The sequence below is a fragment of the Cucumis sativus genome, chromosome 4 (assembly GCF_000004075.3).
Source record: "Cucumis sativus cultivar 9930 chromosome 4, Cucumber_9930_V3, whole genome shotgun sequence".
Classification (NCBI taxonomy): domain Eukaryota; kingdom Viridiplantae; phylum Streptophyta; class Magnoliopsida; order Cucurbitales; family Cucurbitaceae; genus Cucumis; species Cucumis sativus.
The window spans coordinates 26024785-26040947 of record NC_026658.2 but is presented as its reverse complement, the minus strand read 5'-3'; the positions used below and the strand labels follow the sequence as shown (position 1 = coordinate 26040947).

The 16163-nt window shown below is 35.3% G+C and overlaps 3 protein-coding genes across 6 annotated transcripts; all 3 read left to right on the top strand.

Moving 5' to 3' along the window:
- Positions 1 to 325: 325 nt before the first annotated feature.
- Positions 326 to 3191, top strand: LOC105435327. Of its 3 annotated transcripts, XR_004216082.1 has the most exons (3): positions 329 to 787; positions 2559 to 2596; positions 2773 to 3191. XR_004216082.1 is itself a non-coding variant. In XM_011655954.2 (2 exons), exon 1 carries the CDS (start codon positions 441 to 443, stop codon positions 765 to 767), a length of 327 nt encoding a protein of 108 aa, XP_011654256.1. In that variant the 5' UTR covers positions 326 to 440; the 3' UTR covers positions 768 to 787; positions 2773 to 3191. The 3 variants fall into 3 exon arrangements, 2 of the variants coding, with proteins under 2 accessions (XP_011654256.1, XP_011654257.1); XM_011655954.2 differs by lacking the exon at positions 2559 to 2596 and having other exon boundaries at positions 326 to 787; XM_011655955.2 differs by lacking the exons at positions 2559 to 2596; positions 2773 to 3191 and adding an exon at positions 1716 to 2433.
- Positions 3192 to 3464: 273 nt separating this feature from the next.
- On the top strand, positions 3465 to 9137 carry LOC101215694 (L-ascorbate oxidase homolog). 2 transcript variants are annotated; one of them, XR_004216081.1, is made up of 9 exons: positions 3465 to 4116; positions 4211 to 4320; positions 6010 to 6280; positions 6950 to 7049; positions 7132 to 7477; positions 7855 to 8220; positions 8326 to 8404; positions 8483 to 8758; positions 8802 to 9137. XR_004216081.1 is itself a non-coding variant. In XM_004145545.3 (8 exons), the coding sequence occupies exons 1-8, from the start codon at positions 3976 to 3978 to the stop codon at positions 8693 to 8695; spliced, it is 1626 nt and encodes a 541-aa protein (XP_004145593.2). In that variant the 5' UTR covers positions 3466 to 3975; the 3' UTR covers positions 8696 to 9118. The 2 variants fall into 2 exon arrangements, 1 of the variants encoding a protein (XP_004145593.2); XM_004145545.3 differs by having other exon boundaries at positions 3466 to 4116; positions 8483 to 9118.
- A 526-nt stretch (positions 9138 to 9663) lies between these two features.
- Positions 9664 to 16090, top strand: LOC101215464 (putative tRNA pseudouridine synthase Pus10). The gene is made up of 16 exons (XM_011655953.2): positions 9664 to 9985; positions 11213 to 11526; positions 12135 to 12255; positions 12433 to 12553; positions 13451 to 13545; positions 13932 to 14003; positions 14104 to 14172; positions 14263 to 14343; positions 14412 to 14531; positions 14614 to 14688; positions 14774 to 14854; positions 14956 to 15029; positions 15124 to 15184; positions 15401 to 15456; positions 15554 to 15656; positions 15763 to 16090. The coding sequence occupies exons 1-15, from the start codon at positions 9845 to 9847 to the stop codon at positions 15636 to 15638; spliced, it is 1566 nt and encodes a 521-aa protein (XP_011654255.1). The 5' UTR covers positions 9664 to 9844; the 3' UTR covers positions 15639 to 15656; positions 15763 to 16090.
- Positions 16091 to 16163: the final 73 nt, after the last annotated feature.

Sequence of the window (16163 nt, the reverse complement as noted above, 5' to 3'; positions counted from 1 at the left end):
AATACTAATAACAAAATGAGTTTTTAAAAATAGAAAACATTGATAAATTATTTACTATAACAAAATCACTAAAAACAAATATTTATTACGTATATTTATCAATGATATATTTTTTACAGTTTTCCTATAAATTGCAACAAACTTAATTAAAAGTAACAATAACTTATATAATTAAAGACCATAAATAAATATCAATATTTTGAAAAGTTGAAGTATTTGATTTGTAATTTAATTTCACTTTCGTTAAACAACAAACCATGCCCTGAAGACGTGGCGAATTTTAATTCGTTAAAAGCTAACTTAAAAAATATAGTCACCCGTGGACGATTTTACTCACCATTGGCTTCTCCTTCCCTTTGCGATCGAGAGAGAGAGAGAGAGAGTTATTGAGCCTACTGGTGTGCCTTCGTGCTAGGGGTTTTCGTTGTTACAGTCCTCCCATGGCGCCTTCAGCTCCGTCAAGCTCAACACCTGAATTTCAAATGTCTAAAAAGCCACTTGGGTTATATGCTAACGCACTAAAACGCAAGGATAGTTTCATTCAGTTGTTGGCCATGACTGGTATTTTGCTTTTAAGCTTTCGATCTTTGGGTCAGAAGTACCGTATCAACGATCTTCAAGAAGACACTACGGCTCTCAAACAAGAACATGAAACCCTAGTTGACCGTATGAAGAACATCAAGCGCAGCCTCCTTCATGAGGCATCCCTCGAATCCACTGGCCACTTTGCATCCAGGCTTCGCCTTCTCTTCAGCGATGAAGATTGACTGCTTTAAGTCTTCAATCTGTGAGTTTCGTAGTGTATTTTCGTCATGCTTCTGCTCTGTACCCAATTGTTAACTCGATTTTTGAAATTTCCCTGCATTTTTGTTGTTGCAGTTTGTAACATTCCAGAATGCTTGGTGAAACTTTTTGTTTACTTGTTTTAATGCAATAAAGAGGTTAATTCAATCTTGGATGAGTTTTTGTTTTGTTCATTGTTTTTTGGTTATTCTGAATTGAATGGTTGAATTTGTTGTTTAAAGCGATACAAATCCCTAAACCCTATTGATTTAGGGTTTTATTGATTGTTCATCTTTCTAATAGACTCTGTTCCCACCGGGCTGCGCATTTATTGTGTATCATCATTCTTACCACTCGGTCATAGATAGAAATGGTAGAGTGAATGGGTGATTATACTTCAAGACTTCGAGCTCTGTAAAAATATGCTAAAAAAACATTGATTAAAAGTACTTTGGATGTTTTTGGAAACTTCCGAGTACCTGTAGGAAATTGTTCTTCCAGGCTGGTTCTTGATGTTTTAACGTCTTGTTTCTTCTTAAGACCCTTTCGACTAGAGATATCAAGAGATGGAAATTACTCTATACGGTTTTCAGGAAGAAATTTTTGTTTAGTTCGATATTGATTTAGATTGATTGATCATAGACAGCATCCCATTTTGTACCCATCTTTAACATTGTGGTTGGACGTCTAGCGGGCAGCATTAAGGTGGGTGTAACACAAGATGCACCTAAGTATTTTCTTGAAAGAATGACAGTTGAGAACAAGTTTGCTACTTGTCAGGAATAGGATGAAATTGTGAAACATCAGGTTTCTTTACCTTCAATTCAAGTATGTATCTGACTAATGTTAAAGCTCCTGGTTGTGTAATTTCTGGGAATTTTTTTGGCGCAAGGATACTACAAAGCTTATGTTGTGCTATTCTTGTGATGTAGGATATATTAATCTATTGTTTGGAGAGCTGCTGCTGATTGAAGAGCTAGACTTTGGGCTCATATCTTCAAAGACATTACTTATAAAACTGATTGTGCCCACCAACTAGCCCAAGGAAAACGCCAAGGGCACAGTTTCATATTCAAGTGATGGATAGTTTTTAGAAAATTTTATAGGGTAGAATAGATGTGCTGATTCTTCAAAAAGTTTCCATCAGTTAGAGAAAAGTTTGTTTTGTGCCCACGTGTTCTATGATGGCTGCACCATTATCCTTGCCTTAAAGAAAAAAAACTCGCAGGAAAAAATACTCACTCTAGGGTGCACCCTATACCCTATGGGACTTGAATGTGGACCACGATGTGCCAAGGTTGTATTACTTGTCTAACCCTATAACATTTGGGTGTCAAGAAAACTTAGTAATTACCTCTTAGCTCTTTATCAAAGTCATGATGGTTAAATTTTCGCTATTTGACGTAGTGCATTTGAGCTAATTCTCTCTAAAGATGTATTGCCTCTTTCTTCACATCACCCATGAGTCACGACCAAGTACAAGAACAATCACAATATAAGCTTTTTTCTGTTTGGACCCAGCTACTTAGGAGCATCATGTATGAACTGATTGGGTGTACCTTCAAACTTATGAGCATCATGTACCATCATCATGTACCACTGCATGCATCACTACACTCAATAAAGCTATTCAACGATCTATTGAGCTCATCTACATTCTTGCTTAACCTTCTTTCTCAGTACTTATTTTCTAAACCTCATCAACAGCACTGATCCTATTTCATAGCATTTGGGGTATTCTACTCTTAACAGTTGCTTACATTTTTTATGTTTAGCTTGCCTGGTCAAATGAAGTTTGTTGCCATTCAAAATTGTAAGCCAATGGTGAAATTTTTTCAATTATCTGTCTATTCCATTAATGGTATTGCGAAGAGGGACCCTATTAGAGAATCCAAACCTTGATTTGGAATGATTTGTAGCCATAATGAGCATTTGATTTGAGTTCAAATCCAATGGCGCGTTAACTTGAGCACTTTTGTAATGCTACAGGTTCTATAAACTTTGCCGCGTTTAGGGGTATCAGGTTGCTTGGCTTGGCGTTTTGGTTTATTCGATTGCATAATTATGTGGTATGGTTTCAATAATGTTCAGTCCACATGCAACAAAAGGGAAGGTTGGCAGCTGTCTGTGGGTCAGCCTTGTTTTGTAGTGATTATTTGAACTTATTATATCGTTTTAGCGCTTCTTGCGGAACGTTTTCAAATTCTAGATTTGACGCTTCCCTTCCTTTTTCCTTTCTTTTTTTTCAAATTCTCATAACAGGGCCTTTCTGTTGCTTTTGGTCGTTTCTTTATACTCAAAATGATCTTTTTGTTGGCTAATTAACTTCTGGAAAGATTTGCCTTTTAACATTTGATTTGTTTCTTTTCTGTGAGTTTATAAATACGCCGGCAGATTAAAGAACCCAAGTTATTTGAGTTTTGCTCTATTGAAAGAGTAGAACTATATTTTGCTCTTTTACCTTCGATAGCAAGTTATTTGGTTTTTCTTCTATTTAATTCTTGTCTTTAGTAGCGGTTATTCAATTTGTGATATCATTACAATTTTTTTATGATTCTTTGACTAAATTGGTATGATGTCATAAAATATACTGGACTTGCTATTGATTATCTTCCGTTGGCATTTTGGTTTCTAGTGAAAAGTTTAATTTCAAAGCATATTTTTTAGAAAGTTGATAAATTCTCTTAATATGCCAACGAAATAGGTTTAGTTTATAAACTTTTCTCTCTAATAGTTGATTAAAACAGAAAAATGGCTTCACTCATTGAAAAATTAACTGTCAAACTAAGCATATAGTCTAGTGATAATTAAGCCTAGTAATTGGAATTTAATTAAGAATTCACATGTCATCAAATCACATGCTATCTTAGCCTTCAAAACCAAGCCATGTGATACACATACATGCACAATTCATTATATTAATGTTCTTGTAGGATCCCACCACCGACACTCCACACTCTTCTTTAAATTCTCTCTCTAATAAAATTGCCTTATTTTTCCCTCCTTTTTCTTTTCTTTTTAATTTGTAATTTATTTTGCGGCTAAGTAGTTCTTCAAAACACACCCACTGTATTCTTCCTCTTCCTGTATCCCACTTTAAATACACCCCATCCCCATCTCCATCACCTTCATTACCCACTCCCCATCTTTCCTCTTAAATCTTACCCCTTTTTCCTATTCCCATAATCCAAAATGCTTCCTCTTACTTCACCTTTCTTTGCACTCTGTGCATTTTTCTGTTTCTTCTCCACCCTCTCTGCTGAAAATCCCTACCGCTTCTTCACCTGGAATGTCTCTTACGCCAACATTTACCCTCTCGGCGTCCGCCAGCAGGTCAGTTTTTTCCTAGCAACCCCTCTTTCTTTCTTTCTTTTGATCTGATCGTTAATGGCTTATTCCATGATCTCTTCTTCTTCTTCTTCTTCAGGGAATACTCATCAATGGCCAATTCCCTGGCCCTGACGTCCACTGTGTCACCAATGACAACCTCATCATCAATGTCTTCAACAGCTTGGATGAACCCTTCCTCATCTCCTGGTGATTCCCATTTACTCTCTGTTTTTCTTCATCTCAATTTTAGTCGGTAAAAAGAAAAGGACTAAAAAGGAAAAAAGTAAAGTAAAGTCCAACAGCCACCGCCCCACTTATACTGCTACTAGTGTACTAGAGTTCAGTGCCACAGCGTTTGTTTTCTTGTGATTTTGTAACTAGTTTTTTTTTTTTTTTTAATTATTATTACTGAGATCTGACTCTTCAAGCTTCCATTGACTTGTGTTTTTCTTTCTTTACTTTTGGAGTTTTTTTTCTTTCTTTCTTTTTGATGTCTTTGAGCTTGTCATCTTACTCTTCTTGATGTGCTTTTCTGATGGGTCTTCTTGAACTAAAAGGAAATATCAGGAGTTAGGACCTTTCTGTTTGTGTTTGTGTTTCTGATACTGTGTTCAATCTCGAATATGAACACCAGTATTTTAGATATTGTTTGTGTTTGACTACAAAAGCTAAAGTGCTTTTGAGTTTTGATAAAGACGTATTGTAATGGTTGTGTTTGTATGTATCATTATGGATTAAATGCCAAGCAAAATAATGAAGAATGGAAGCTTTGTTTGATGAGAAAGCTTCCATCTCATGATTAACGGAAGTCGTTTTGAGTAATTAAAACCCTTTAAAAACATTTATTGATCATTTTTCCTTTTTTTTCCCTCATTCTTTTTGTGGTCCACTTTGTTCTAAGTGCTTTTATGATACATATATGTAACAGAAAGCACAGTACAGTGGGTAGATTGGGATAATTGGCCACGATTCCATTTTTCTCTCTCTAATCAAACTTTTCAAATTACTATTTTAGTGTTCCTTCCCATCCCATAGCTTCAAAACCTTCAAAATACCATTTTCTTTTTTTTTTAAAATGATTTTTTTTAATTCTTACTACTTTGATTATTTAACACATAGACCATATGTAATGAAGTGGATGACATCATATATAACTAGAAAATGGAGCAAAATAGGTATTATTTCAACATTTTAGTACTAAACAAGATTTTCCATTTTTGTCTCTTTATATCTAAATTTAGTTAGTTATTATTTATTTCAATAAATTTTAATTTTTAATGAAATTAGTTAAATAGTAATAAAGTCAAATATGTTTTCAAATTTCAAAAAGAAATGTCAATGTACAAATCTTTTTCCGATTTTTTCAAGAAAAGAAATCAACACCATAAACTACTTTTTAATTTATTAAAAAAATTAAAACAATAAAGTACGCATTGACATTTTATAAAAATTGTAAATATAACCATGATAAACTATTGATATACTATTTTGCTATATATTGGTCGTATAGATTTATAATTATTTTAAAATGTTGCTACGTAATTTATTATTATTTTTAATTTACTATATATCATAATTACCCTTTTTTAAAAAGTGTATTTACTAAAATTTAAAATAAAACCGAAATATAGAACTAAAATGTTTTTTTTTCAAAAAAAATTAAAATGGGATTTTATTTGTGGTTAAGAAAAGAAATGTTTTTTTTTTTAATGTTCTTTGAAAAATTATTTGGTAGAAAGTACAAAATTTAAATGAGTAATTTACATCAAAATTTAAACGAAACAAACAACTATTTTTTAAACAAAAAAAAACGTATATATATATATATATATATTTGTTTTTGGGTGGGAATATTCTTATCATCTTACGTTGGAGTTCGAATTGTTCAAAATTCAGGAACGGAATCCAACAGAGAAGGAACTCGTACGAAGACGGTGTTTATGGAACAACGTGCCCAATCCCTCCCGGGAAGAACTTCACGTACATTCTCCAAGTCAAGGATCAAATCGGCAGCTTTTACTATTTCCCTTCCCTCGCCTTCCACAAGGCCGCTGGCGGTTTCGGCGGCATCAGAATCCTCAGCCGCCCTCGCATTCCGGTCCCCTTTCCCGATCCCGCCGGCGACTACACCGTCCTCATCGGCGACTGGTACAAGTCTAACCACACGGTATGTATTTAAATTAAACTTCCTTTCTCGCCAAGCAATTTTTACTTTTTTGTTTCTTCAAAATTTTGAGAAAAAAAAATGTTGGAAACCGGGGAGTGGGCGGTGAATGCGGATCGCATTATCGCTATTTCTTTTTGGCCCGTCGGTCGCTGGTGGAGTCCACTTCGTGACTTTGTATTATTGACGACCGAATCAAATGTTTTCGCTTTTCTGTTCTGTGGGGTTTAATGGCCTTTGGAATGCTCGTTCCGTACCTAAAACTTTGAAAATAATTATTATTCAATTATCCTTCATTCATTTCTTACATTTAAAGAATTATTGAAGTGACCAATTGTTTTTTTATATAGATATACATTATTGAACTGAAATTTAAATTCTATTTAGTTGTAATAAATTTGAGTTCGAGTTTGAGTTTGGTTTGAATTTAATTTATTTTTTGTGATATTTTAAACTTTTTGATATACTTGAAAATATGCATCATGATCGCTAAATTAACTTCATTGAAAGCAACATTTGATGTTTGAGAGGCCACAATAGAACATGGTCTTATGTCCAGGTGAAGAATGTATTTTAAATATCATTTTCCCTTCCTAAGTTGCTCTAAGTTTCTATATCTTCTCTCTTTTCTTATCTGTACCTTTAAATTTTTGTTTGGTGATTGGTTAATAGACCCTGAAGGCTCATCTGGACCGTGGTAAGAAGCTTCCGTTTCCTGATGGAATCCTCATCAATGGTCGTGCCAACGATACTTCTTTTGGCGTCGAACAAGGTACATTCCCTGACTAATTGGGTTACTGATTTGAAGAGAAATGGAAATGAGATGGTGATCATTTATGTCAATGCTATTGTAGGAAAAACTTACAGGTTGAGAATTTCAAATGTGGGGCTGCAACACTCCCTCAACTTTCGAATTCAAGGTCATAAAATGAAGCTTGTAGAAGTGGAGGGAACACATACCCTCCAAACGACCTACTCCTCGCTCGATGTTCATGTTGGTCAGTCTTACTCTGTGCTCATCACAGCTGATCAGCCAGCTCAGGACTACTACATTGTCGTTTCCACTCGCTTCACTTCTCGGGTGCTCGCTACCACTGGCATTCTTCGTTACAGTAACTCTGCTGGTCCTGTCAAAGGTCCCCCTCCTGGCGGTCCGACGATACAGATCGATTGGTCCCTCAACCAAGCACGCTCTATTAGGTTAGTTACTTTCTGTTAAGTTGTTAACCATCCTTTTCCAATTGATTTTAAACATGTTAAAAGTGCTTTATGTTACATCTCAGAATTGCTCCCAAACATGCACTAAATAGGTAGTGGCGAGCTCTAAATTTGAATTTGAACTTTATGAAACCAACTAAATGTCCATAATACATTCATAGAGAGCGTTGGAAACATGTTTAATGCAATCTAACATCTTAACTCAAGTTTTTGAGTTTTGGAAGAGGTATTTAACAAACTTTCCATTAAAGCTTTATTGCAACCCCCCCACCCCCCTTTTCTTCACTGAATCAGACCAAAAGGTTAATCTGTTTCCATGTCTTGATGTTGTCTTGATTATGACTTTTTCTTTTTCGCAGGACCAATCTTACAGCCAGTGGACCAAGGCCAAACCCACAAGGGTCGTATCACTATGGCCTCATAAACACAACCAAAACCATCATACTTGCCAATTCTGCTGGTCAAGTCAACCGCAAACAAAGGTATGCGGTTAACAGCGTGTCATTTGTCCCTGCTGACACTCCCTTGAAACTTGCTGACTTCTTCAAAATCGGAGGGGTTTTTCGCGTTGGAAGCATCTCTGATAGGCCTACCGGTGGAGGAATATACCTCGACACATCCGTGATGGGTGTAGACTATAGAGCATTTGTCGAAATTATTTTCCAAAACAATGAAAACATTGTCCAAAGTTGGCACATTGATGGCTACTCTTTCTTCGTGGTCGGGTAAGCTTGGATACTTCGGTTGGTTTACACATACTAGTATTGGTTAATGTTTGATTCTAAGTCTATGGTTAAAAACCTCAAGTTCTAAAACTGTTCTATTTTTAGCATGGATGGTGGCCAATGGACGCAGTCTAGCAGAAACCAATACAATCTTCGGGACGCCATCGCTCGTTGCACAACTCAGGTGAGCATCGATTCCCTTCTGCCTCTCTTCCCCCACAGTTTCTATGTTTAAATGGTCTGATGATGGTGTTTGGTGCAGGTATACCCTTATTCATGGACTGCAATTTACGTGGCCCTCGATAATGTAGGTATGTGGAATGTGAGGTCAGAGTTTTGGGCAAGGCAGTATCTCGGACAACAATTCTACCTCCGTGTCTATACACCCTCGACTTCGCTCAGGGACGAGTTTCCCATTCCAAAGAATGCTCTTCTTTGTGGCAAGGCAAGTGGTAGACACACTAGACCACTCTAAATCATTAACCATTCCAAACACTTAGTCCCCCACGAGGTAGTTAAAGTCTATCTTAACTTTAATATATGATAGAAAAGCAAGTTCTAAAGTCTATCTTAACTTTAATATATGATAGAAAAGCAAGTTCTCTTTGCTTTTTCAAATTGTTGTAGCCAGGAATATCCATAGTTAGACCACTCGGTCCTCCAATCGACCCCAGCTCGGGGTCTAGTCACATTCTTTCGCTAGATATTATTCGATATCCTTACCCATTTAGTCATATCTTCTCTATGATATTGCTCAACCTGTCAACGTTAATTAATATCAAGATTGTTTTGGTTTTGAGGTGTGGATAGAAGAATCTATCAATCCAAAATAACATGAGTTTGTTCCTTGAGAATCCAAGTATTCTTCTGCAGTATTAATCTTTTATTGTTGACAATCTGTCACGCTTTTCAATGGAGTGGTGAATTTTAATAGATGCTCTTCTTTGAGCCACGTGTCCGAAAATGATTTGAGATCAACTCAAATTTTTAATATTAAGCAAAAGAAAATAGAATTCGGGCTTGATTGTAACAAACTTATAATTTGAAGGGCAATTATATGAACAATTCTATGAAGTAATTTTCAAGGATTTAATTACAACAATGGCATGAAATGGGATAGAATTCTGATTAATTAATTTAGACATTCAAACAAATAAATGTTGGATAGACAAAGCCCCCTAATTTGAATATAAATCTGTGTTGATGCATTTTTCACTGCATACCCCAAATATTAAATCTAAAATATCTGACCACTTAAATGCAAATTTGAGTATAATTAATTGGTATAATGTGAAAAATGTACATCACAAACAATATATTTATTAACTTGAACAATATATATTAAATTGGAATAATTTGTTTTATGATAACAATGAAAGCAATACGTCGACGTTTTGCATGGTCTGGAATGTGGAATGTAAACACGATTTTGACGAACGATCAAGAATGCGGGACAGAAGCGTAGTCCCTACTGCGTACCGAACGTGCGAAGTAAAAACTATATATATATAAAGGAACTTCCCTTCCCTTCCCTTGCCGCATATAAACTGAAAGCGCACTATACTAACAATTCGGCGGACAACTCTCTCTCTCTCTGCACAGAGTTGCTTCCCGCAGTTCTTCAATGGCCAACGAACAGGACGAAGTTCAAGCTAATCCTGAGGCTACAGCACTCGCACTTACTTCCGTCACTCAAGAGGCCATTTCTCCCGGTGACAAACTGCAGATCCCTTCTTACGCCACAAAAGACCTGTTGTCGATTGGCGTATGTTTTCTTGTCTTTAAACCTTCGATATCGTAGTACTAAATACTCGTGGATACGAATGCGATCAATTTCTCTCACTTCATATTGTCTTAGTTTGTAGTTTCAAGCTATTTCTAGTCGTGTTTGAATGTGCTTGTTCATTTTGTCGTTATCCTTGATTTTTTTTTTGTTCACTTCAAACTAAAACCTCCAGAGTTGAGAATCGCCGTCGTTAGAAATGCTATCGACGAAGCTATCACTTCCTAACTTGATGATTTTCAGTTTGGAGGAAGTTTCTGGTTGTGTCTGAACTTTGAATGTGTTTCTATATTCAGTCGCTATTCTTAATTTTTCTTCGCAACCTAAATTTTCGTAGGCAATTATAGGAATGCAATCGATTTAACTTTCGCTTCTTAAATTGATAGTTTATAATTAGGAGGAAACTCTTGAATGTGCTTTTTCATTCGATCGCTAACCTCAAATTTTCCTCACTTGAACCTAGGATTTCATAGCGTAATAACCGTCGATAGGAAGGCGATTAATATAACGAACATCACTTTTATCTTATATCTTGATAGCCTGTAGTTTGGAGGAAATTGCTTTTGTGTTGAATGTGTTCCTTCATTCGATCATTATTCTTGATTTTTCTACGTCACCGAGGTAGCGCTATTTATTATTGTGACACCTTTAACATGATAAGTCATCTTTTATGTTTCCAAATTTCAGTTATACGTGTTCCGTTTATTTTCTATTTATACAGTAAACACGAGTTAGGGCTGTTAACTTTCGCTTAATAAGTTGATTTTCTAGCTTTTCAAGACGTCCTGTTTTATATATACTCTCGCTTGATTTTTAGCAATCTGCAGTTTTACAAGTCCTATTAAATTCTTGAAAATAATTATGTCTGTTATTACTGGCGACTGGCGTAATGCTAATGATATTGGTTTTATTATAACAATAAAAAATCAGAAGATGTTTATGGAATCATGATGGAAGTAGCATCGGCAGCAGCATTCTTTTTTCCTTTTTGCTCTTTTTTTATAATTTAATTTTATCGGTGCCTAATAGTGGTTTACAGCTGAGCTGATCAGCATCTATTATGTTGTAGGATACATTGGGCGGTGTTTTCCTGCTTTCATATTGGCATGCATTTACTATTTCAAGCAATAGTATTGGCATGTATTGGAATTGCATCGATGGTACTGTTTAGGATAGCCAGAAGATGTTTGATCGTTACTTTGCTTGCAGGTATGCATCCCCTGCATCATTCGCCTATCTGGCATTGAAAGGCACAGTTATTCCTTTTCATTGTCAGCACCAATCCTAGGTTCTGATAACGAGGCAATTGATGATGCTAATGATAGGAACACTTGCTGTCTATGTTTAGGTATTTTACAGTTCAGTTACATTGATGATAAAGGTGACTTTATAAAATGTAAAGGAGTTGATGATTTAGCTGTCTCGATTTCTGAGATGGTAAAGAAAGAGGGCCATCAGATTGATAGCTTTTCTCTTGAGGTGTCAGTTCCTTCAATCATTCTGGAGAATGAGAAGCGTGTTTGGTAAGAGCAACCCCCCCCCCCCCCCCCCCCCCAAAATAAATAAATAAATAAATAGATAAAGGGAGACAGTTCTGTTGGTTAGGTTAAATGTGTGTGTGTTTCCAATAACAATATAAATTGCTTTGATTTTCATTTTCGTTTATGGTTTTTGTATTCTGAACAGAACTGTAGTTAACTTTTCATGTAAGAAGAAAGCTTTGTTACTGAGGGAAAGTAAGCGCAAAGGTTAATGAAATAAATTGCCTATAGAAAGTGAAAAACAAGTTCATAACTAGAGCATATTATCTAACAAATGATTTGAAAAATAAAAAATTGGATACATATTGTTTTTCGCTCTTACATGGGCTGATCTATTGTAAAATTCTTTTGAAGACAAAGTGAAGTGTTAGATTAGCAGAAAAAAATGATTATCATATAAGCTCTAAAACGATAACCTCTTTGAAAGTTATTGTGATTGGGAGATTTCATATGTGACATGGCTGAAGTGGTTTATCCTCTTAAAACCTCTTTCGTTTGTGCTGCCAAACCTTGCTGACGTTGGATTTTACTTAGTCCATTTAATGTGCCAGTTCATATTGTAGTTACTATTTTTCATTTCTGCATTGCAGGCTGTATTTGAAAAGAAAATATGGGTCTGAACAGTGGTTTCAAGGCAAGCCTCCTCCTATATGTCTTTCAGCGAAGGATGCCTTAAAAATCTGTATAACAAAGCCTCTTGAAACTTTACTGGTGAGTGCATTCTCCATTGTTTACCGAAGATAAGTGTTTATCTTATGCAAAATGATGCCAGCGAGCCTTTCACAATGAAGAGGACTATTTTTTAGTTTTTCTTTAAAAAAAATTTATTATTTGGGTATTTGAAAGGAAAAAGTTCATTGATTAATATTTATCCATGAAGTTATGCAGGATTGCAAGTCTAGTTCAAGTGGCTTGCGCATCCGGTTAACTTATAGTCATCCTAAAGCTTCAAATAGCAATGGTAATTCCATCAAAAGAAACCAGGATGGCTTCAAGATGAGAAAAATCGGTTAGTTAGTTGAACCTTTGCTATTAATTGTCACTACTCTTCTGTATAGATTCAGAAACAAGAAGTTATCTATCGCTTTACCTTCAAATTTTCTCATTCTCAACAACTTTATTAGATGTCAAGCCCTAGTAATCTATATGCTTGGAAGTACATGCATGGTAAATTCATACCAAAACCTATTGCAAATTCGCAATACTATATACCTTAATTAGAAAGTGCAAGAGATTTGAGAAACATAGAGTTGTAGTTCATTTTCTTAAATCACACACATAGATGCCGAAAAAGTCATTTGAAACGTGTCCATATTGTCATTGCACTCCTTTGTGAAGAACTCTGCTGTCCGATTATCACCATCTTGAAATTTATTGGAGTCTAAATATTTGTAGCTGTGTACAAATTTCTTTGATGGGCCTTTCAAGCCAAATTCTGTTTGTAGCAGAAATTGTATCCCAAGAAAGATCAGTAGTTAAGGATATAAGATTTATTATTATTGTCATTATTGTTATTATTATTTTTGGATGAAGTTAGTACTACTTTCCTTTTTTCCATTAGCCATTAGCCATTTGGAGTTGGAGTTGTTCTCCAAAGTAACTATTATATTTAAAAATGTCTTATCTGTAGCAGAAAGTTGTACAGGAGAGCCCAATTCTATTTCTTCTCTTAGAGGTGATTGTTTTACTTCCTAAACCCAATCAAGATGTTGCAGCGAGTCCCTTTACCTTTAGGAACCTAGAGTAGGGAATTGATTTGTATTTCTTTACATGTATTTAATCAGTTACCTTCAACATGTAGTTTCCGGAAAGGAAAAAAAAAACAAAGTTACCTTTGACATGTGAACTGAGATGGCTGTTGAAGCCAATGATTGTAGCTCAGAGACTATTGATGATTCTATTGCAGTTGGCAGTGATGAACCCTCGGATATTTCAAACTGTAATTCCGTTGCTGATGATTGTATCAACCCTTCACAAGAAGTTGTTTTTCCTCAAGAAACGGTAAGTTTGTTCTATACTATTTAAATGATTAAAAAGATGATGTCACTGACTAAATGAACTTCGGTCTTTATGTCCTAGATATTAAAAAAATGGTGACCTTGACCAATTGATTTCAATTTCATCATTGGAAGTGTAATATTGGAAAAAAAATGAATGGAGGTATAAGATTTTGATTAAAGGATTTAAAGTCAATAAACTGCAGAGTTCATGATGTAGAAAATGATGGTGTATCTTTTTCTTTTTATCGTTTTCTATTCTCGGTTTAAGGGACTCAAGATCAACTCTTTGTTGTGCATTGTAATCTGATCCTTCGCATTCAGATTTTTGTTACATATTTTATTGGTTACTAATGGTGGTACTCTCTGTTTCTCGTCAATTCTACGTAGATCAAAGAACCATGCCATTTGGCTTTAACTTGTTATAGAACTTCGATATACATAGTTGGCAGATATATAAAGGTAAATAAGTTTTATTTTTTACATTTCATTTTTCCCCAAAGACTTGGTTAAGTACTTCACTGATTCATAACCTCCTGGATTATTAACTTTTTTATTGTAGTATTCAAGAAATGTGAGTCAGACACGTTGGGTAATTGGTGAAGAGAGAATGGGAGAAGCATCTGTCGAGGTAGTGATTTTTGACTTTGGTGACTGGCTGTTCTATTATACAACTGTTCATTTAGCAAGAAAAAGTTTACAGTACCATGGGTATCTGCAGGAGATTTTAGGCAACAATATTCTTCCCTTCTGTCGTGGTGATAGTTACAAGTTTCATGCTGCCGGTAGAGAGGATCTCGATGTAATATTCCTCCCTTATTGACAATCATGATTCTCTCTACTGTTTGTAATATTAAATTTTCTTGTCAGGTTCGAATGTTGGGTTCAGGTAGACCTTTCTTGGTTGAGATACAGAACGCACGTCTTCTCCCATCTGAGATGATTATAAATGAAATACAGTCGAAGATAAATAGTTCAGAAAATAAATTGGTAACACACTGTTCATATTGTACTGCTTCTTCCATTGATTAAAATTACTGCAAACTTCATATGAATCACATTACTATTTCAGATTGGCGTAAGAAATCTGAAAGTCGTAGGCAGCGAGGGTTGGGCCCTGGTTCAAGAAGGAGAAGCAGAGAAGCAGGTTTTCTCTATGATCAATCTTTTTTTCAATTACAAATACAAAATTCTGTTTAATTCTGTATTTGTGACTCTTTAAATCAATGCAGAAACAATATGCTGCACTTGTGTGGACATCTCGCCCACTCGAGGATGCTGATCTTTTATCAATATCATCACTCAAAGACTTGGTGAGGAGTTTAGCAAGCTTGATGCTTTGATTTCATATCTCATATGATTTACGCGTTACATTTTAGAACTATGCTTATGAAATTATTTTTCTTTTGTGCAGAAAATTTTGCAAAGAACTCCAATAAGAGTGCTTCATCGCCGAAGTCCATTAGAACGTGAAAAGATCATCCACTGGTTAGAGTCCCTTTTCCAATCGTACAGTAATGCTACAATATCCACTCATGCTTCCTCTGAGGGTCACTGACGATGTTCTCTTTTTTCATTTTAGGATGAAGATTGAGAAGGTTGCTGAAAGTTCTCAGTATTATCTCCTACATTTGTGTACCCAGGTATCTATATACATTATACATAAACCCCTAAATTACCTTGACCTTTCTATTGAAATTGTTTAAAATCGTAATCTAAAAGATGGTGGTAAACACCAAAATTCGCAAACCTTGTTAAAGAAAAAGTGAAAAGCATAAATGATTAGTTGAATCGGATGTAAACCCTAAACTTTTAAATAGTAAAATGTAAAAGACTAACTATTACTATATGTTGCATAGGCTGGAACATACATTAAAGAATTCGTCCATGGGGATCTTGGTCGGACTCATCCCAGGTATGAGGAACTCTTAATCAGTTGGTTTGGTATAAACGACATTGTTGAGTTGTAATTTGTCTTGACATCTATTTAACGGATTTGTTATCGGTTACAGTATAGGATCCATTCTTAGTTGCCGAGCCGAGATTCTGCAACTTGACGTTACGGATATAAAAATGGACTGTCATTTGGGTGAATAAAAGAAAGGTTAGATCAAGGTGTGTATTCCTGCTCTTTAACTCTGGCTCTCATTCTCGTGGATTTTGCAAAAATTGTATTCCTCTTTTCATCATGTTGGACCCCAACTTATGACGTTATCAACAGGTTCATTGATAGAAGAAGGAGAAGGATGATTCCATATTAGTTAGTTTTCGTTTCATCACTTCACTTTGGTGCCCTTCTACTCCTCCCTCAATTTGGTAATTTCAAATAGATTTATTTGATTTGGTAATTTTAAAATTTGATTAACCTAAACTTTTATTTTCCCCGTGATTCATTGTTGGAGGCGTATTGAATTTACAAGTTATAAAGGGTAAGGTCAAAACGTACTTTCAAAATTGAGCACTGTGGCATTGTATTGTCAGAGTGAGGTTAGTTTGCAAACTTCTTTTATTTTTTTAGACTTCGTTTATGATATCTTTTTTTTTTTTTAGAGAATATAGCTCACCCTCGTTTTTTTCTAACTTTAATTATTGTGGTCTATCTCGTTAGGTAAGGTAGGGTAT